The sequence below is a fragment of the Mustela nigripes genome, chromosome 16, assembly GCF_022355385.1.
Source record: "Mustela nigripes isolate SB6536 chromosome 16, MUSNIG.SB6536, whole genome shotgun sequence".
Lineage (NCBI taxonomy): Eukaryota > Metazoa > Chordata > Mammalia > Carnivora > Mustelidae > Mustela > Mustela nigripes.
Genome location: NC_081572.1, coordinates 24,512,515 through 24,532,743, shown reverse-complemented (window position 1 = coordinate 24,532,743; position 20,229 = coordinate 24,512,515). Strand labels below are relative to the sequence as shown.

Genomic DNA, 20,229 nt, shown 5'->3' with positions numbered 1-20,229 from the left:
AGGCTGCCAGGAGCCGGGTTTGGGACCTGCCCCCCTCGAGAGCCGCAAGGGAGGGGCCTGCCTCCGTGCAGGCCAAGCAGCCAGGCTCCTGCCAGGCCATCTGGAGCCAGACCCTGTGTGTGTGCTTGTGTGTGGGTGTGAGTGTGCGGCTCCCAGGCCATGTGGGTGGCTGGGAGCTGTGGGGTTGTGACCCGGCCCTCCTACCCAGCCTCTGGCTCCCCTGTGGTCAGTTTCACTTCTGACATCTGGTCAAGTTCACAGCTGGCCGGCTTCCTGCGTGGTCATTTTCACTTTTCTCGCCAAAACCTGGGGGCAGAGGGCCCCCATGCCTTCCCTATCCCACTTAAATTAACTTCATGGCTACACATGTGGATTTGCTCGATTTCTATGAACACTCCCCATTTTGTGCGGGTGGGGGGCAGGAGAGAAACAATAGGACAGGAACTCACCAAATCAGAAAGTATACCTGGGTCCCTCCTGCCACACACAACCCCCACTTGGCTCCAATCACATGCATTTCCAGAAAATCTCTTTGCACTGGCTTTCTTTCTTTGCTATTATAATGTTCATCATTTATGTTTTATGTGTAGGTTTTAGGAAGGCCCAAGAAATGATTACACAGGATGCAAGGGGGAGGTGACAGGGAGTCTGGGGCTCACAGCCCCCAGCTAGGTGGCAAAAAGGATTTCATCTCAGCCTAACGGGAGGCGGAAGAGGCCCCAGAACCAAACACATGCTAAAACATACTTGCGGTACCCCAACCCCCTCCCCAGCTGCTGGGGAGGAAAATAAATACACTCAGATCCTGTCCCGCTCTCCAGGTGCGCAGGTGGGGGCCAGCAGGTGAGCTCCCTCCTCCCTCCCGTCAGATTGAGGTCACAGAAATGCCATCTACTTACAATGTTCCCACTGCCTTACAAGGAGCTGGGAAAACCCTGGGCTGGGGCTAGGGTAGCTGTCAGCACGCACACCCTGCTTGGGGTTCGGGGCTCGGTCATGCTAAATAGAGGGGCGCCACACTCATTCCAACGTCAAGCAAAACAGAACAGGCCAGGAGGGACCTCGTGAGACCTCACGGCCCCTTTCTGGCACCAAGCTAGGGAACAAACAGTCCTTCGCAGGGTCTTCTCAACGTGGGGAGGCCCTCTGCGGGCCACAGTCTCCCTCCATTCCTTCTTGCTGCGTTCCCACACTGGTCCGCTTTTCTTCTCTGCAGCGGTCGGAGCCCAGCCAAACCCAGGCTCGCAGGAAAAGGAAGGATGGGGGGGGGGGCATTCCTCCACGTGCAGGCCCTCGGAAGCCAGACCCCAGTTCAAGCCTCAGCCTTCCTTGGCCCGCCAAACCAGGGGCAAGGAAAGAGGGCAAGCCGAGTTCAAATCCCTTCAGTGCTTCTCTGGCAGCTGCCCTGGGCAGGATCCGGTCCCAGCCCAAGAGAAAAAACTTAGGAGATTGCTGTGTGTGTGTGTGTGTGTTTGTCCCAGGTTGGGGGTCCTTAGTCCCTGACCCCCAGGCCTGGCTTTAGGAGAAGACACTGCCTATGTTGGCTCTGGGTCTGTGCTGGGATGGAAGCCACCTGCACACTGGGCCACACCGTGGACACCACATTGGCATGCCCGAGCGGGACTGGCAAAGGGGAGCGGCATCCTTTTCCACAAACCTCAAACCATGCTCCATCAAGTCCACCTCTGACCATGATGGATCAGTCCACCAGGCCTTGGGCGAAGCCTCCCATCTCCACAGGGGTTGGACAGGCCTGGAGGTGGTGGAGGGCACACTGGATTTGGCTTTGAGACATTTCCCAGAGGGTTCCCTGCCCCCCACAACCCCTCCGCCGGCTCTCTAACCTCAAGAAAACCTGAAGGTTGCACCCCTTAATTCAGAGAGCGGGGGGCCAGCCCACGTCTGTCTTCCCCATTGCTGGGTGGCTTTGGGCAAGTCGCTCCCTCTCTCTGGGCCTGTCTGTCCTATACATGAAACAAGGGGGTAGGACTAGACTTGAAAACCCCCTTGCAGCTCTGACAAGCCTCTGGTCGTCTTCATCTTGGGCCAGAGAGTAGGGTGAGGGGGCTGAGGGAGGACGTAGGCCACAGTGATGGTCCCTCATTCCCCAAGTTCACAGTGTAGAGCCCATGGCTCTGGTTCCTCGGTCTCTCCCTTTGAGTCTCTGGGGCTTTGTCATCACCCCCAAGACCGCCCTTGGTGTCAGCCCCCCAGGCCTGACACCTGCTGAGTTGGGAAGGGCTGGTCCACCTCGAAATGTGGGGAGAGGGGAGCAGAAGATGCAGATGGGATGCTTAGGGGCAGGGGTGAGAGGGGCAGCAGGGGCCCTTCTGGCACCGGAAAGAGTGATCAGAAGCAACGGGGCCACACAGGAGCTGGGACAGGGCAGTGGTGGAGGGGCCTGGGCCCCACAGCCCTGCCCAGAGGAGCTCAGCTCTGACGCTGGCCTGTGGGGGCGGCTGGAGCATCAGTCGTCGGAATGTGGGGGCAGGGCAGGGGCTCTGGGGGGCGGCTCACACGGGGGACGTGGCCGTGGACTCGCTACACAGGCTCTCGACAATGTCGGCTCGCTGAATGCGGCGCAGGGCCGCCAGGAGGGCGTCGAGCGTCGCGCTGTCCTGAGCGGCCCAGCTGGCAAGCAGGGCTCGGACGGGGCAGGCCTCGTGGGTGAAGGAGTCTATGTGCTCCGGCTGGTAGCCCAGCTCACCGGCCAGGTGTCGCCAGGTGTCCCCCGCAGAGCCGTTGAGCAGCTTCTCCACCTCCTCCCGCTTGGCTGGTGGCAGACTGCTGTAGAGACCTCCATCCCCCTTGAGGGCTGCCAAAAACCAGGGGGGCGTCAGAGGCAACCTGCCACACCCCCTGCTCCCTACAGCAGGCATGGGGGCCCCTGGGCTAAGACCCAAGAAAGGCTGAGGATTTCTCCTCCCTGGTGGGGGGAGGGAGGAGGAAGCCTTACCCAGGGCCTGGAGGCAGAGGTCTTGGATGGGGGACAGGGCCGCAGAGGGGTCTAGGGGTGCTGACTCGCCTCCTCTCTTGCCCATAGCGTCAGCATTACCCTTGCCATCTCACCCGGCACCCCCCCACCCCCTCCCCGCCAGCAACTGGGCGAGATGGCAGGGCAGAGGAGGGACAACACTCAGTCCCAGACTCCACCACAGCAAGTGTCCTGGAGCTGGGCTCTGGGCCACTAATTAGGGCCCATCATTAACTACTTGTTCCCCAGAAGTCTAGGGCAGGAGGCTAATCGCAGCCACTTTGGGGAGTAATTAGCCCTAGGGGGCACAATTAGCTTGATGAGTCTGGATGCACCGGTTTGTCCAAAGCTCTCCCCTCCCACATCTCTCCACTGGAAAGACCTCTCCTCCTCGATTGCTTACTTGCCTGCTTCTCCCATCCCACACAGAGGCCCTGTTCCCTGGGAGCCCGCCCCTCCAGCAGTCCTTCCAACAGTCTACCCTCACTCACTCCTTTCCTTCCTACCTCAGTTTCCCCCTCCCCGCAGCCTCACTGCTCACCCTGGCCTGCGGCAGTCTGCGTGTGGGGCTGCTGGTCATGCAGGCTCTGGCTGTCCACTGAGATGCCACTGTCACTGTGAAGCTTTTCTCCCTCCGGCGGGGGTGTCTGGTTCGCGGGCCGGCTGTTGGCTCCTTGCTTGTTCTGTTTGCAGCTGTTCCACCTGGAGCCAGAGGACAGGCCCAGGCTCAGGGGGCGAGGGCCCGCACAGGCCAGGGACCTCAGGGATCTGTGCTCTGATGTGTGGGGGTCGGGGCCCTAGCAGGCCCCCCCAAGCAGAGCCACTAGACCACCTAAGGTCCTTTTTCCTCTCCATCTCCGCCCGCCCCTGGTCTGTACCAGAAGCACTGTGCGGGCAGACCGGGTCTCAGGGCTCGGTGCACACCGCAAGGGTTCCATGAATGTTCGCACAATGCATGGTGCGCCCAGTGATTTCTCCGGAATTCCACTGTTCCCAGTCTACCCTGCTAAACTACTCCCACATGTGTGTGGGGATATGCACCAGGATTTCCTCTGCTATTATTAGCAATAAGAAAAAGCTGAAAATAAGTCAAACGTGCATCAAAAGAAGACTTCAAATGAATTAGGATCCATCCATACACCGAGTGAACACTTACAAACAATCAGATAATCCAAATGTCCTGGGGAAAGCTCTCCCAAGGGAGATTAAGTAGAAAGGTAAGTTGTAGAATATGGAGAGTGGGAGCCCACTGATGCTTAAAAAAAAACAAACACCCTTCTCTGTGTTTATGTCTAACTGTAAAAAGTTTTATGTACATGTGTTTATAAAGGCACAGAAAATGGCTGGAAAGGATCCATTCCAAACAGATTCCAATGAGGAGAGAGGTAGGATTTGGAGAGATAAAAGAGGTCTTTTACTTTTTGCTTTATAAGACATTGGTCTTGTTTGCATTTACCCAAACAAGCATGGATTACTTTGAAGATTTTCTTTTTAGGAATGGAAAATGCACTGGAACATTTAAAACACTTTCCAGGGGCGCCTGGATGGCTCAGTCCATTGAGTGTCTGACCCTTGATTTTGGCTCAGGTCGTGATCTCAGGGTGGTGAGATGGCGCCCCACGTAGGCTCTGCGCTCAGCGTGGAGTCTGCTTGGGATTCTCTCTCTCCCTCTCCCTCCCCTTCTGCTCCTCCCCTAGCTCATGCTCTCTCCCTCTCTCTCTCTCAAACAAATAAAAAAATCTTTATAAATAAATAAATAAATAAAACTCTTTCCAGAAGTTCTTGCACATCTTGAATTTCTGGATGGATTGATGGATTGATGACATCCCCAATGTGACATGGGACGGAAGAGACCCATGAGGACATAGGTCATTGGCGGGCAATGAGGTTTGAGGGATGATGGCACAGGTGGCTGGTAAAGAAAGCTCGGTGTGCAGTTGGGGGCGGGGAGTCAGGGAGGGGAGCAGTGTGGGAGCAGGGTGCCAGACAGGACAGGAATCACCCCCCTACCCCTCCACCCCCGGCGAGGGGCAGCAGGTGGTGAGGATGAGCATGGTTTGGGGTTGACTCTAAAAAGTGTGTGAATTTTCAGGTCAAGATCATGGTAAAGCCCTCCTTGAGAGCAGAGGCCCAGTTGTCTGTCCCCTGCCCCTCCCCCCTCACCTCTTGAAGGCAATATAGGCCACCAGGCCCACAACCACAGCAGCCAGGATGGAGCAGTAGACAGGGATGAGGTTGTCGGCAGTGCCTCGGGTCACTACGGGCTGAGAGCTGCCCATCACTGTGGTCACCGCATCTGTCACTGTGCTGGCTATGATGTCTTGCTCTGGAGGTCCCTCGGGTTCCTCTGTGCTGGGGGCGGTGCTGTCTGAACCCTCCGAAGGCGTGGACCTGGTAATCCACCGGCCAGGGATCTCTGGGGGAAGGAGCTGCAGGAGTGAGGGCCCGCTCCCCACCCAGGCCCCTCCCCTGCCCTACTGACCGGCTCCAGCCCTTCTTCCCCAGGCCCTGCCTTGCGCCAGGCTGTTACACAGGGAGGGTCAGAGCCAGGATTGTGACTATGAGTCATGACGGTAGAGAAGAGCAAGGGCCTGGGTCCCCTTCAGCTCTGTCCTTGACTTACTGTGTGACCCTGGACCAGACCCTTCGAATCTCAACACCTCAAATCCCCATCTATAGCATGGGGATGCTAAGAGAGACAGTCTCTAAGCCCCCTTGCGTCTGAGGTACAGTTGGGACCCTAGGACTCTATTTTGCCTCCCCTGGTACCCGGAAGCCTGTCATGGAGGCAAACACACCCAGAAGAGAGAGTGGGTACCAGGAGGCCTCTAGCTGGCATCGCTCTGGGAAAATGTCATACTCTGCCTTGTCCCAGTTTGTCACAACAGTCCCAGTCATCCTGGTCCTGAGGAAGGATGAGGGTACTCAGGTCTGGACAGAAAGACACCTTCCCGCAAACCAACTCCCCAAGAACTGGCACCCGGCCTCCCTTATGGTCTCTGATGCCCTAACTCTGGGCTTGGCCGGGGTAGAGGGTAACCAGCTGGCTGGCTTCCCTCCAGCTGGCCCTTAGCTAGCGGCTAGCCAGTTTCTGGTCTTGTGTGGCCCTCAAACCAAACCATGTGGTCTTGCCAGCCAGAGAAGATAGCATTGGGTAGTCCCCAGCCTCCCTGGGCGGAAGCCGACTGTTGGTGGGGTAAAGGCCTCCAAAGAAGATACTATCCACTGCCTGGGCGAGGGGGTGGCGGGGAGGACTGTGCCTTGCCACCCACCTTGGCCCTCTCATGTCAGTGGGCACTGCCAGCCTCCCTGACAGGGAGCCTGGCACCTCCTGGCACCAGTGGGCGGGATTTTCCACTGTGCCACCCAGCCAGGGGCTGTCCCAGGGGCTGTGGCTCCAGACGGCCTGGGGGTACCCGTCTGGGCAAAGTTGCCTACCCCATCCGTTCTCACTTCCCACGCCTGGGGCAGGGACAGGCAGCAGACAGGACATGCCAATGGGGTGAAGGGGAGGCATTTCTTCCCTGGCTCCACCCTGTTTGCCCACCCAAGTCGGAGTGGAAGCTGCCCCTGGTTTCTCGGGCCTCCTCGGCCCAAGACGAAGAAAGGCCCCCATTTTCAGCACCTTCTGAGGGGTAAGGCCCCCTGAGGTGAATCTGGAATCCATCTGGCTGGCACTAGGGAGGGGGCTGCCACCTGCTGCCCCATCTTCCCCCTCCCCCAGCTCAGCCCTGGGGGGCAGTGGTAGGGCGGGAAGTGGAGACACAGCCCTGTTGTTTGGCAGCCCAGACAGGGTGTCGGACTGGGGAGGGTCTTTTCTTGCCCTGCTAGGGGACTGGGCAAGCTGGTGGGGACTTCTGAGCCCTGAGGCTGAGAAACAACTGGCTAGGACCCCCCTCCACCCCAGCGGCCGAAGGTATGTTGGGGGTGTTGGTAAGTCAGGCCATCACAGAGGTTCCAGAAATCTCAAAGGGGAAAGACTGGCAGTGGGCATTAAAGGACAGACCAGGCTTAAGACAGGGCTGTGCAGGGCACTTTCTCCTCATCCCTCCAGTTCCCTTTGGGGCAGGGCTGAGCGGGGGGTGGGGACAGCAGGATGAGATCCAGATGGGGCCATGTCCACCAGCATTCCAACCCCCTAAGCCCTTGGCGAGTCCTGACAGCCATTTCCGGAATGGGAGCTGTCAGACTTGGGGGTGGAGAGAGGGACCAGTTACTCCTAAACCCAAATTTCACTGGGGTGAGAGGGGGAGGAAGAGACCCCAAGGCTGAGTGAGTCACCATGTTGACACCTGAAATGTATACACAAGAAAGTACAATGTACTGGAAGGGGGGGGGGCAACCAAACCACCATCCAGTTCCATTTCCTGAAGATTCCCTCCGCTCCAGCTGACATTTAACCCTTCAGAGGCTAGAGCAGAGAACAGAAGAGGAGCAGGGATAAACACAGCCGTCGGGGGTACCCTCTTCCTTCAGGATGGCTGGGGGACTAGGGTGGTGCCTGAGAGGAACCTGTGAACACGTCCAAAGGCGGGACCCTCCCCTCCCCAGCCACCACCTTTCTTTGCTCTAACCGCGCCCCTGACTAAGTCCCCCTGCTGGCTGGTCTAGACTTGCCCGTGAACAGTGCTGCCCGCCCGCCAGCTGCTGGATCTCCCTCCCAGCTCTGCCCTGTGCCTGACGCCACTTGCCTGTCTCCTGGCTGAGGGCGATCACCACCAGAACCACTCCATTCTGGGGCCCATTCCCCCGACCCTTCCCAACCCCCATGCAGGAAGCTTCACACACACACACACACACACACACACCTGGCCTCAGCCCAGTTTAACCACCCTCCCCAGCTTGAGCTCCCGGAACCAGGGATAGCGGGATGCAGAAGGCAGCCACACTCCCCACAGCAGGGAATCTGTCTCCTCCATCTGACTGGGGATGGACTGAAGGCAGAGGCTGTGCTGCCTCCCCCAGAATGGGGGACCTCCTGGGACCTAAATGCTGGGATGTCTACCTCATCACAAACTTGGGGCTCCCTGAAGGAGGTACTGGTTGCTTAGAGTGAAGGCACCCTGAGGGAGAGGTCCCCAAGGGAAGTAGCTAATGAGGTGCCCAGGCACGAGAGATGGACAGAAAATAAAGGCATTGTCCCAGGAACTAGGTGCACTCCTTGGGACCCGATGCCCGACTAAGGTGAGCACACCGTTCCTACCCCCCACCCTGGGGCTGACAGCCCTCCATGTGTGCCCATCTCCTCCTTAGCATTCCCTGAGTCCAACACCATCCTCTGCTGAAGGGTAACAACCACTGTAGACCCCGCCCCCAGACAACACCACTTAAAGTGGGCCAGTCACCTTCCCTAATCCACGACCGGGACACCGCTGAAAATTGGATGACCAATGAGGAAACTGAAGTCCAGAGACAAGAGTGACCTCCCCACCATCACTCAGCTAGTGACAGAGCAGATTCCATCCAAGGTGCCAGAGCCATAAACCACTGTGGACCCACACCATGCCTCCCAGCCAAAGGGTCCCAACACTTGAGACTCCTCAAGGCCCTTTTCCCAGCCCAGAGAGCCTGCTCAAGGGTCAGACATGTCCTGCACTGTGCTGGGCCACAGTGGCCACCTCCAAGTTGCTTATCTGCCGCTCATCCAACCCCGGGAGGGCAGCCACCGGCGAAGAAAGCCCTAGAAACTGAGTTGGAGTGGAGTAGCTGCGGCCTGGGAGGAGGCTGGAGGCATTCCCAACACGCAGCCCACGGAAGGACGCGGTGAAAGGAGGTCCCTTGGGCCTGGGCTTCCAAGGAGGGCGGCGGCCTCCCCCACCCGCCCCCGCCTGGCCCTCCCCGACCCCCAGGGGGCGCCCTCGGCCCGGCGCGCTCACCCTCGCACTCGGCGTCCGCCCAGCGCGTGCACTCGCGCAGCTGGCGCTCGGTGTCCTCGCACACGGTGCAGGGCAGGCACGGGTCCACGTGGTTGGCCTCGTCGGAATATGTGCCGTCAGGGCACTCCTCGCACACGGTGTTCTGCCGGTCCTGGCACGAGAACACGAGGCCCGAGCCCGCCTCGCACACGCGGCATGCCTCACAGCGGCCGGTAGTCTCGTCCTGGTAGTAGCCGTAGGCACAGCGACACACGGCGTCGTCCGCCTCCACGCACGGCGCCGACATGCTCTGCAGCCCCACGCACTCGGTGCACGGCTTGCACGGCTCGGTGGCGCTCACCACGTCCGAGAAGGTCACGCCTGTGGGCAGATGGACGCGTGGGACAGCCAGGGGCCCGGAAGGTCGCCGCCCGCTGCCTGGGCACCAGGGATGCAGGGGCCGCTCCCCGAACCTTCGGGACCCACCCGCCTCCCCACATCTGTGAGATCTAAAGGCGGCCCAGGGGGAAGGAGGAGCGGCGGGGGGGGGGGGGGGCTGGCCAGGAGCCCTGGGTGCGGGAGGCCTGGAGAGTGAGGCTTCGTGGGTAACCCAGCTGGAGCCGGGTACATTTCTTGGCAAATACTCTTCGAGAGTTCCCAGCCCTGGACCCTTGTTCCCAGCGTGATTAAGGAATAATCTGAGCGTGGTTCCCACCCAGCCCTCCCCGGGGGCCGGAACTGGGCTGTCAACCCAACCCAGGCACAGGCGGGCCTTCACGAGGGAGCCTCCCGCCTCCGCTGCCCTTCTAGTCCTCTTTGCGCAGGTGGGGGCTCAGGTGTGGCCCGACCAGGGTTAGACCGCAGAATTTCCCACCCATGGCGCTACCCCACGCTGCTTAAGGGCTTGGCTCCAGACAACGAATCAGCAGGAGGGATTGGAGCTGAGAAAGCAAGAAGGACTTGCCTGTATAGTCGTCTGCCCTTCCCAGTGGCACAAAGAGGAGCTTTCCAAGCTCACCCTTGACTCATGCTCTCTTAATGGCTATGATGTCTGATAGAACAAAGGGAGGAACGCCAGGGGTCCTCTCCTCCAAGTGCAAGGAAGGGGAAGGCAAAGAGCCAAATCCCTACCCGCCCAGGTGCAGAACTCTGTGCCAGTCGGAATGCAGAAGGATGTACCCTTGCTCCAGGGGCAGAAAGAGCAGGATTTAGGAACCGGGAGCCAGGAAAGGAGGGTGTATTCAGCATGTGGAAGTAAAAGTAAAGACTAGGATCCCACTAAAGGAAAATGAAAGCCTGCCCTGGGTTCTGATCTCAGACTTCTCTAAAGGAACCGAGACACCAGGAGCACGGAGCCCTTATCTTCAGGGTAGGAGTGGAGAAGCGGATGCAAAAGAAAAGCAGAGAGAAATGAAAAGGAAAGCCGCTGAGGGGGAAGAGAAGATAAGACAAGGACAGGCCTGGAAGGAGAGCAGTTTTAAGCCAGTCTTGGCAGAGGCCGAACCCCTGGGTCTCTCTTCCCAGGGATGGAGCTCACTTGGACCTAAAACCTGCTTCCGCCACTTATTAGCTGTGACTCTGGGTGTTTTCCTTCACCTCTTTTGAGTTTTTTCTTTCTCTGTAAAACAGAGAGTAGTATCTCCACTCACAGGGTTGGGGTGGGGAATAAATGAAATTCTACCATAAAGCACTATACACACCACAGGGATCCTGCAAAGGTTGGGCCCCCCGGAGTGGACAATGGCAAGTCTAGTGAACTTGGGTCCCAGGGAGAGGGTCTGCAGAAAGGACTTCCAAATGCAGGATGTCCAAACAGGAGGATTCTATCTGGTTGACATGTGGCAGGGGGTGGGTTTAGTCACACTGGAGGGGGAGAGAATTGGGGAGGGAGACTGCCCATGGGAAAGCACAGAAAATTAGTAGGAAACTCCTGGGAGACAGTTTTAGGGGGGGTGGGGGAAATGTGGTATTTTTTGGCAGAGAATGAAGGCAGGAGCTTAATGGGTTTCCTTGTGGAAACGTTTTGAGGATAGGGGGAAATGTCCGCTGGGGTCTCCAATGCCATAAAGTGAGCTTATAAAGGCAGCCTGTTAACACAGCTGGAGGGGAGAGGGGAACAGGGGGAACAAATGGGAGGGAGGACTCCCGCCACCACCTCCTCGCTGGTCTCCAGCTCCTGTCCCTCGTTCCCCGGAGATGCCCGAGCCTCCCTCTTTTGGGCTTCTCTACCCCACCTCTTGCTTTGACAGAAGGGAGTAGGTTCCCATCCTGGGAGACTTAGGGTCCAGAGTGCCCAGAGAGGACCTGGGCAGGAGTCTAGGAAATGAGAGAGGAGGTTTTGGTGTAGCCTACGGTTGGCCAGCCCTGTCCTGGGATGGAAACTCTGGGAGGCCAGGACAGGTGGAAAGGTGGCAAAGGCACGACAGAATGTCTAGTCTCTCCATCTAGGCCCAGGCCCTTCTCTGCCATGGGATGGACTTACAGGACCCACCACAAGCACAGAGAATGGGAACACCAAGGAGTTAGGGTTGCCAGATAGACAAGGCTGTGTGTGTTTGCGGGGTGTGGTAGAGAGGAATCCAGATGTCAGACTAGGCAGATGAGTTTAGCATTCTTAGTTCCTAGGGTGGAACCTGGAGGTCCACACCTGGGTGGCTCAGTTGGTTAAATGTCTGACTCTTGATGTGGGCTGGGGTCATGATCTTGGGGTTGTAGGATCGAGCCCCATATGGGGCTCCACGCTCAGCGGGGAGTCTGCTTAGGATTCTCTTTCTCTCCCTCTACCCCTCCCCACCCCGCCGTGTTCTCTCTCTCTCTCTTTCAAATAAACAAATAAATCTATTTTTTAAATAAAAAAAGAGTTCCCAGTTCCTATACCCTTGCTCCTATCACGATTAAAGAAGAATCTGGTATGGTTCTCACTGGCCCAGGTGTGCAATGCGTGCCACCTAGAAGGCACGGTGTGACTAGGCAGAGAGAGGAGGTTTCTGGGCAGGAAAGGAGCACTGAGCCGGTGGCCTGAAGGCAGCAGCTGAGGCTGGGGGCATCCAGCAGGGACAGAGAGGCCTGGACCAAAAGCACACAGAATTCAGCCCCCAGACCTGCCATCCTTCTGAATCCTTTAGCAGCAGCCCCAGAAAATGCGGTTCTCTCCCCTTCCTGAGGAGATCCCAGGTAGGACGGGCCACAGCAGCCCTCTCCCCTCTCCCGTCTAACACCACCCCACAGTGAGGACAGTCCCTGCTCCCGCTACCTCTAGAAAGCTCTGCTTCCTTGGTCAGAGCTGGGGGGACAGATAGCCACATGCTCCCAGGATCCCCCAAGGTCAGTTTCCAGGGCAGCCAGGACTTGATCCTCCTCCCCTCCCCCCAAACACACTGAGGGTAAGTGGCAGCCATTGATTTTACAGCGCAGATGGTATTTTTAGCTGGTCTCAGCCTCAGCTACTCCTCCCACCTGGCCGCATTCCCCTACCAGGACTCTCCACCTGGGGGCTGGGAAGGGGCACCCCTGGGGATCCCTCCTTGTGAGGTCCTCCTCCTCCCTCCACAGACTTCCTCAGCCATTCTCAGTTTCCCTTCTTGCCTCCTATACTGGGCCGGACTCATTCTGGTGCCCACACAGAGGTGGGGAGGAGACTCTGCCAGGAGGCAGAGCCCTTGTCAGGCTTCTAGTGGGCATGTGTCTGCCAGGCCCTCCCCCCACCCCACCCCCACCGTTCCGACCCCGTACTCACTATCCAGGCAGGGCTCACACACAGTCTGGTTGGCTCCGCAAGGCTGGGCCACCCCCTCACCCAGGTTGCAGGCTTTGCAGCACTCCCCACTGTGGGTGTACAGGCCGGTGAGACATGCCTCCTTGGCACCTCCAAGGGACACCTGGGCGGGGGGATAGATGGGAAGGTCAGACCCGGGAGAGAAGCAAGAGGGGGTGTCTTCCCAGAGATCAAACACCCCCTCCTAAAGTCTTCTATTGGAACCACCTGGGCCCGGATGAGCTCACCACGGAGGCATCAGGCACATCAAAGCTGGGGCCGGGGGAAGAGAGGCAGTCGGGGACAGGGTGCCCCTGCAGGCTACCGGGGGTGTGAGGTCAGAGCCCCGACACTCACGTTCTACAGAGTTCATCTTGGGGTGATGGCAACTTCTGGAATCCTGAGGACACACCACATGGGGAAGGCAGCCTGGGACCCAGCAGTGGGCCATTGGCCAGCATGGGGCTCCCCACCAAGGGGGCCCCTGGCAGCTAAACTCTGGCCAAAATGCCTCTTCCCTGGAGGGACAGCTGCAGGGCTCTGTCTACGCAGAGGGAAGCCTTGTTCTAGCAAAGGCTAGCAGGGCCCTCCTCTGCGTCCTTAATTCTACCGTTTCACATGTTAGTCAGTGAGTGGTGTCTGTACCCAAGAGCAGAAGACAGAAGGCTGGGGGTCATGGGTTCGAATCCAGATGCTTCCCTGGTGTCCTGGCCTGTTCTGCTTTCCCTTTCTGAGTCTTCCCTTCTCACCCACAGAGACAGAGTCCACTTGGGGCCAATTGGCCAGAGTCTGGCACCAAGCAAGGAAAAAGGGGCGCCTGCTGGCTTCTCTCACCACCCAGCAGCCCAGTTCTACCAGAGTCTGATTTCCAGCCACCAGCCCTCTCCTCTCCCTGCCCCCATGCAGCCGGTGGGAACAGCGCTGGAACAGCGCTGGGAAAGGGGAGTCAGATTCCTGCCACCGAGGCATCTTTGCTCTTTGCTCATGGATGGAACAATTTAGCGCCAGATTCCCTTGGGGGGAGGGGGTGGAGAGTGCTGGCCGCTTGCTTTATGTTTCTAGTCCTTAAAAAAATTCTTCACGTCTAATAAAACTCCAAAGCCTGTTTCCCTGGCCTCAGACCATGCAGCTCCCATTTGGTGCCAGGAGGAAGCATGGGCTCTGGGGTCATGGGACTAGAGCAGAGTGTTAAAGGTCCTTTTGGACATTCCTTGCTTCCATGTTGGCAAGCTCATAGCCAAAAATACTCCTTTTTCCCTCCAGTCCTTTAAAACATTCTGAGGTCTAACCAGGGTTCAGTAAAAGGAGGGGGCTGGACAGGTGGGATCTGTGTAGGAGGCAGCTGGTGGTCTCAGGAGACCAGCAGGGAGGGTGAGGGCAGCACAGGATGGGGGTCCTGGGGTATTTGCCACCGTCTTCTCCCAGGTGGTAGGAACATGGGTCTGGGAACATCTGCAGACCAGAAACCAGGAGGGGTGGGGGCGGGGGGTGTCCCAGATGTAGGCTTTCCCCCAGGAGGGACAGAGAGACTCGGGAAGGGTCTGCTTGGATTTCTTTTCATCCTTGAAGGCTCATGCTTAAATGTCACTTCAAGGAAGTGATCTTGTAGCTCCACACCTCCCACAGGAGGCAGAGCAGCCCTGTGACATGTTTTCCCAGTTTACTGTGAGGCACATGCTGCAATGTCCCCCACTGGACAGTCAGACCCTGGGCGGGGCAGGACCGCAGTTGCCCCAGCACCTGGTACCCAACCTGAATATTTATGGGATTTCAGAATGTGCAAATACAATAACGACCTCAATTACCTAGAACTCCTGGCCGGGAAATGTAGGATGGGCGTGACTTTCAGGATAGCTGAATTTCCCAAGAATTGAGGATTTGCTGCTCTGATCACCTAATGTTTTTCATGTTATCCACGATGGCTGCACCCTTCTCATTCCGGAATATATGTTCACGGTTTCCGCATGACTCAGGGGGGACTCAGTGATGATTCTGGGCGATAGTGCCCTGAAGGCCTCGTGTTCTTTACCCCAAATCACCACCGCACTTTTGTCTCAGCCTTTTTTTTTTCTTTCTTTTCTTTTTTTTTTAGTGTTTCTCTCTCCTTCCTTCCTGTCAAGATATCAGTTGTCAGTTTTTGCCGACACCAGAGTGTGACCTGAGCAGCCCCTCCCCTACCATTCTAACTCATTAGGTCAAACTGGATGTAGAAATCGTGTTAACTAGCCTGGGCAGGAAGGTGTTCATCGGGAGTGTAGGTGGGATCTGAGCCGGCACAGGGTGGGAGGGGAAGGGGGTATTCTCGGAGTAAAAGGTGTGAGCTGTTCTGCCTTCCTCTTTGGTGGCCCTCTGTGGCTCTGACTCATGGATCAGAGCTGGGTGACCTGGGACACGCTGAAATCTCTCTGTGCCTCAGTTTCTCTATCTTTAGATAATGGTGACAGTACCTGCCTCTTCAGATGCTGTAGACACCAAATGAAGGTGTTCACACACTTCAGGAGCCCTCTGTTTTCTTTCCCAAGGTCTTTCTTGCCTCGTTTGTGGCTGCTGGCTGGGTTCCCGTTGGTTGAGCTCAGCAGAGAGCTGAGCAGTGGAGAGCTGAGGGGGTCTGTCCGTGGCACTCCAGCGGCCTCTGCCTGCCCCTCTCCTTTGATGCCTGCTCTCCTGGCGACAGCCCTCCATCCTCGCTCTTCTCCCAAGTCCTCGATTTGGACTCCAGGCCCCATAATTAGTCACCATGTGTTTCCTGTGCTTGTTCTATGTGTCCTATTTCAAAACACCCCAGACCTGCTACCTAACGGTCTGTGACTTTGGGGCAGTTCCCAGTCTCTCTAAGCCTGTATTCTCCCATACAAAACGTTGGATCGGTAATATTTACTGCTCAGGGTTGTCATGAAATTTACATGAAAAAATTTATGCAAGTCTGTCCAGTGTACAGGAGGAGTTCCATAAATGTTAGCTATCAGATAAGTAAGTGTCTTGTCGTGGGCTGGGCTGCTGAGCCTGGCCGGGAGGCAGAGGAAGCGGGGAGGAGCTGTAGTCAGGCCCAAAGAGAGGAAACTGCCTAAGAGGAGGGGCAGGATAGACATGAAGAAAGACCCACCAGGAAGAGTCTGAAGAGGGCAGGGGGACCAAAGGAGAATGGGAATTGCTCTCCTCAGTTAATTGATTAATAACCATTTATTAGTTAACAACTATGTGCTCAACATTGAGCTAAGTGTTTCCAATGAGACATGGTCCCCGACTACCCACCCCCACCCTATCCTCCCCCACCCCTGCCCAGGGAAATCACAGTCCCATGAGGGAGAGGAGAGATCACTCCATACAGCTACTCCAGAAGCCAAGATGCTGAGGGAGAAGGACTTGAGAGACTGCCTTCAACTCCTGTCTGACAGCTGGGGAAACTGAGGCTCACGGGGGCAATTCTGCTAAGTGGCTTCATGCTACGCCCTCTACCTGGCTGGGAAGCAAGGAGGGATGACGCGGATTTAGGCTTATTGCTCCAAAGCGATCAGCTGACCCCTGTGCCTGAAATCTACATTTATTACATTTACTCATTTCCAATTTGATGGAATGATTTCATCCCATTTTTGAGAATATTTGCAATCCTCTTGCCAGTTCAAGGCTTCCAAAAAACGAAGGTGGAATCACCCTTAGAATTGTTGACTTTTAAAAACCTTAAATTTTTTTTCAAATTGGACAAAATAGAAAACACACCAAAATGGTTCAAAGAATTTGAAACTCTATGAATGCTTCCGTGTGACGAGCCCTAACCATTCACAACAGTTTCAGCAAAGGGGTTCCTTAGGTGAATGGAGCCATTAGCCACCACCATGGGGAAGGAGAGTGTTCAAATATGTGGAGGGTCTTTTGAGGTCAATGCAAATGCGGGGAGGCGCTGGCACATGCGCTTTATTCCCTTAGATAGCAGTTGAATTTGGGGTAAGAGACAAGCTAATTAACTGAGGATGAGGCTGTCGGAAGAGTCTGAGAGGGGCCTGGGGACTATGGGTGGGGGGAAGGGGCGCCAAATGAGTGGCGCCAAGGACATGAGACACAGATCTAATATTTAGGGCTAGTGATGGTTAAGGTCCTCCTGTCCCGTGATCTAGAAGGCTGGGGCGGGGAGGGCGGTGGGGGATGGGGGTGGGAGGGAGACCTTGTCCACGGAGGACAGAATAAACCCCAAGATGATCATTCTGGGTTCCAACAAGGGCGCCACCACGCACGGACGCGGGAAGCCTGCTTTCATGCCCCGGAAGTCTGAGAGGTTCAACTCCCTCAACTGTAAAATAGGAATAACTAGATTTACTCTGCAGGGATCTTACACGGATTAAATGACAAGAGACATTACCCAGGGCAGTGCGTGGCACATAGTAGGCGCTCAGCCAATTTTATTATTACCACCTCCCTGCCCCGCACACCCCCCACCCCGGGAAGAATCTAGGCGCGTGAATGGGCCTGGGCTGGTACAGGGGGGTGGGGGGAGCCCCCAATTTCCATCCCGGAACCGCCCCCCCCCCCCACTCCCCGCGCCTGGCCGCTCCTGTCCGCCCATTTGCTGCCCTCGTTGCATCCCTATTAGGCGCATTAGCCAGCCGGGCGGCTCCGGTTACAGACGTCTGAATGACAAAGTGCCTCCATTACCGGCGCGGCCCGCCAGCCGAGCCGCCGGGACGCGCTCCGGTTTCAGCACTCCATCGCCGCGGCGCAGGAAGAAACTCGGACCGCCGCGGTGCGCACAGCCAGCCCGCAGACAGCAGCCCGGCGAGGCGCAGGCAAGCGCCGCGGGGGCTGCAGGGAGCCCGCTCTCTGTGGGGTCCACCTTCCCGAGCCCCCAGGCCCTCCGCGCCCAGCTCCCCTCTTCCCTCGCCTCTTCTCTATTGGTGGGGGCACTCTTCCCCGCAGCCGGCCGCAGCCCACGCCCTCGCCGCTCCGGGGGCCGCACTGCTGGCCGCCCCAGTCCCACCTCCCCAGTCAAGAAGCATCTCTAACCCGTTGCGTTAGTCAGCAAACCGGCCCGCAGTCCCTCCCAAATCTCCAGAGAAGCCACAGGTACTGACAGCTGCAGGGAGCTGAGCTTCGGGGATGGGGCCAGCGTCCAGAGAGGGTCTCTGCCCACCCCAGCCCCCACGGTTCCACCGCCAGCAGAGAGGCCGGGTGAAAGGCGCCGGGTGCCCCCCTACGGGGAATGGGCTGCATGCGGGAGTATGGGGAGTGCCGCGCTGGGAACAGGCACGGCACAGCCTGGCTAGCACTCTGGTTTAACTTGCTTTGAGATCTTGGCCAAGTCGTTTAAACTTTCAGAGCCTCAGTCTTCCTCCCTGCAAAATGGGGGTTAGGGGTGCAACGCTCAGGAAAAAAATGAAGACAGCAGGGAGAGTGAGGACTCCTATTGCCAAACTCCGTGGCACTCCGTTCCTGGGCCCACACAGGTCACACCTCCTGACTATCTTGGGACTACGCGATGGACTTAGATGCTTAAGAGGATCCGCAGTCCCCTGCGGAGGCGGAATCCGCGGCGTCTGAGCGCCTCCGTTCGGTTCCGTGCCCAGCGTCTTCCACCAAAAGCTGGGGGAGGGGAGGGTTGGGGCGCGTGCGGAATCCCGACCCGCCTGGGCGCTGGACCCGTGAGAACTGCGGGCGCCGAGCTCAGGCGGCTTAACTTAATGGAGGGTCCGAGTGGGGGCGCGGCGCGCAGCCCCAGGCTCGCCCGCAGCGGCAGATGGCACAGCCCTCGCCTCTCAGCGCCCCCTGCGGGCTGCCTCGGCAGCCGCGACCCCCGGCTGCGCGCCGCCGGGACCTTCCCCGCCTCTCGAGTCCCGGCGCTCTGCACCCTGAGACTTGGCTGCGGCCAGACCCGGTGGCACAATGCCCGCTCCATCCCTTCCGGTCCCCCGCGCGGCTTCAAACCTCCAGAATGAGCGCGTCGGCGGACCCCGCCGGGCGCAGGAGAAGCAAGGAGAGGGTTCGTCCCGGCGAAGTGGGCTCTCCCTTCCCAGCCTCGGATCCCCAGCCGCAGTTCCCAGACTGGGCGAGGCCGCAAGAAAGAGCGCGCGACAGGCGCGGGAAACGTCCGTCCCTCTGCTCTGCCTGCTCGTCCCACTGTCCCTCGGCGGGCAGGCGTGGCCCCGGCCACTTTGGGGTCCGCTCTCCCTTCTCTGCCCTCTTGCGTTTTACTGGCATCTCTCTCCCTCGCTGTCGTCCTTTTTCTCCTCTCCCTAACCCATTTCTCTCTCTTCAGGCGACCCCCCCCCCCCCTCCCCCCCCCCCCCCGCCCCCCCCCCCCCCAGCTCCCCCTCCCACACCCCTCCCCCCCCCATTGTCTGGCTGGCCCTCATTGTCCGATGCCCGGTCCCCTCTGCCTCCAGGCCCTCCGACCTCCCCCATTGTTCTATCTCCTTGTCTCTGGTTCCCCGCCCCTGCTCCTCTCGCCCCTCAGATCTCTAATCCCGGTCCCATTCCTCTTCCTTTAGCCTGGGTTCCGTCCCACGACCCTCCAGAGATCAAGATGCTCAGGAAGAAAGTCGCCTCGAGGTCTCAGCATCCAAACGCCCTCTTCAGAACCCAGACATCTGAGAGACCCCTCTCAGCTCCTCCACACGCACCCTCCGCCGTACCTGAGGACGCGCATCCGTGCGCCCCTCTCTCCCGCATCTCCACCCTTGGCCTCAGGGTCGCCCCTGCGCTCTGAGAACCCTAGACGCTCCTCCGTGGATCCTGGCTGCGGACTGCTCTCCCGCCTTCCATCCCCAGCATCTGGGATCCCAAAGCTCCCTTCTGTTTTCCCTAGGGAAACCTGAACCCACTGGGGTTCCAGTCCTGGGAGAGGGCGCGGGTTGCCCTCCAGCTAGCACTCACCCCCAGGAGCAGCAGCAGCAGCAGCAGCAGGCGCGGCCCGTCCATGGCGCTGCCGGAGGCACCTGCCCCCATCGCCCGCCTCCCGCGGCAGCGCTCGGCTTCCAGTTGAGTCCGGTCCGCGGACGGATAGGGCTGCGCTGCGCTGCGCTCCAGCGCCCGCCCCCCAGAGCTGGCTGAGGCTCCGCTCACTCTGGCTGCGGGCGGGAGGGGCTGCGAGAAACCAGTGCGGCGGCCCCGCCTCCTCCCCGCCCAGCCCGCCCACCCCCGGAACCGCGCCCGCCCGCCGGGTGGCTTCGGGGAGGGGAGAGGAGGGGAGGGGAGGGGAGGACAGAGGAGGGGAAGGGAGGAGGACTTGCGCGGAGATGCGCGCCCGCGCGCCCCGCGGCCGCTTTTCCGCGCCGGGCCCTCCGAGCCTCTCGAGACTCCGCCCCGGTACCCAGTGCCGGGTCCGCGATCGTGCGCGTTGCTCCCGGATGCTGTGGGCTCGGGGACCAGGGCATCCCCTCTGCGGCTCCTGTTCCTCTCCGCTGCAGACCCCCCACAGCGTTCCCTGTCTTACCCATCTTCTTCTGCCTCCAGCTTCAGCTTCTTCCCGGGGGTCCTGCTTCCTACCCAGCCACTGTCAGCAAGAATGCCCCCTGCCCGCCCCGCCCTTCATCTCTTGGTCCCTTCCCAGGGCAAAGTCCTAGGAGAAGAGGAGGGGAGAAGTAGCAGGTGGCCTGACCCTGAAAGTGAGCAGAAGGGACATTTAGGTGGGATGTTATCTGAATTCTCAAAAGATGGGT

At 58.5% G+C, this 20,229-nt stretch overlaps 1 protein-coding gene across 1 annotated transcript; it reads right to left on the bottom strand.

The window, feature by feature from the left end:
• Nucleotides 1-453: 453 nt before the first annotated feature.
• Nucleotides 454-19,651, bottom strand: NGFR (nerve growth factor receptor). Its single transcript, XM_059378909.1, has 6 exons — nucleotides 19,445-19,651; nucleotides 12,566-12,707; nucleotides 8,851-9,210; nucleotides 5,138-5,390; nucleotides 3,516-3,676; nucleotides 454-2,815 (listed from the first exon to the last, which is right to left on the bottom strand). The coding sequence occupies exons 1-6, from the start codon at nucleotides 19,514-19,516 to the stop codon at nucleotides 2,514-2,516; spliced, it is 1,290 nt and encodes a 429-aa protein (XP_059234892.1). The 5' UTR covers nucleotides 19,517-19,651; the 3' UTR covers nucleotides 454-2,513.
• Between the last annotated feature and the right edge of the window lie 578 nt (nucleotides 19,652-20,229).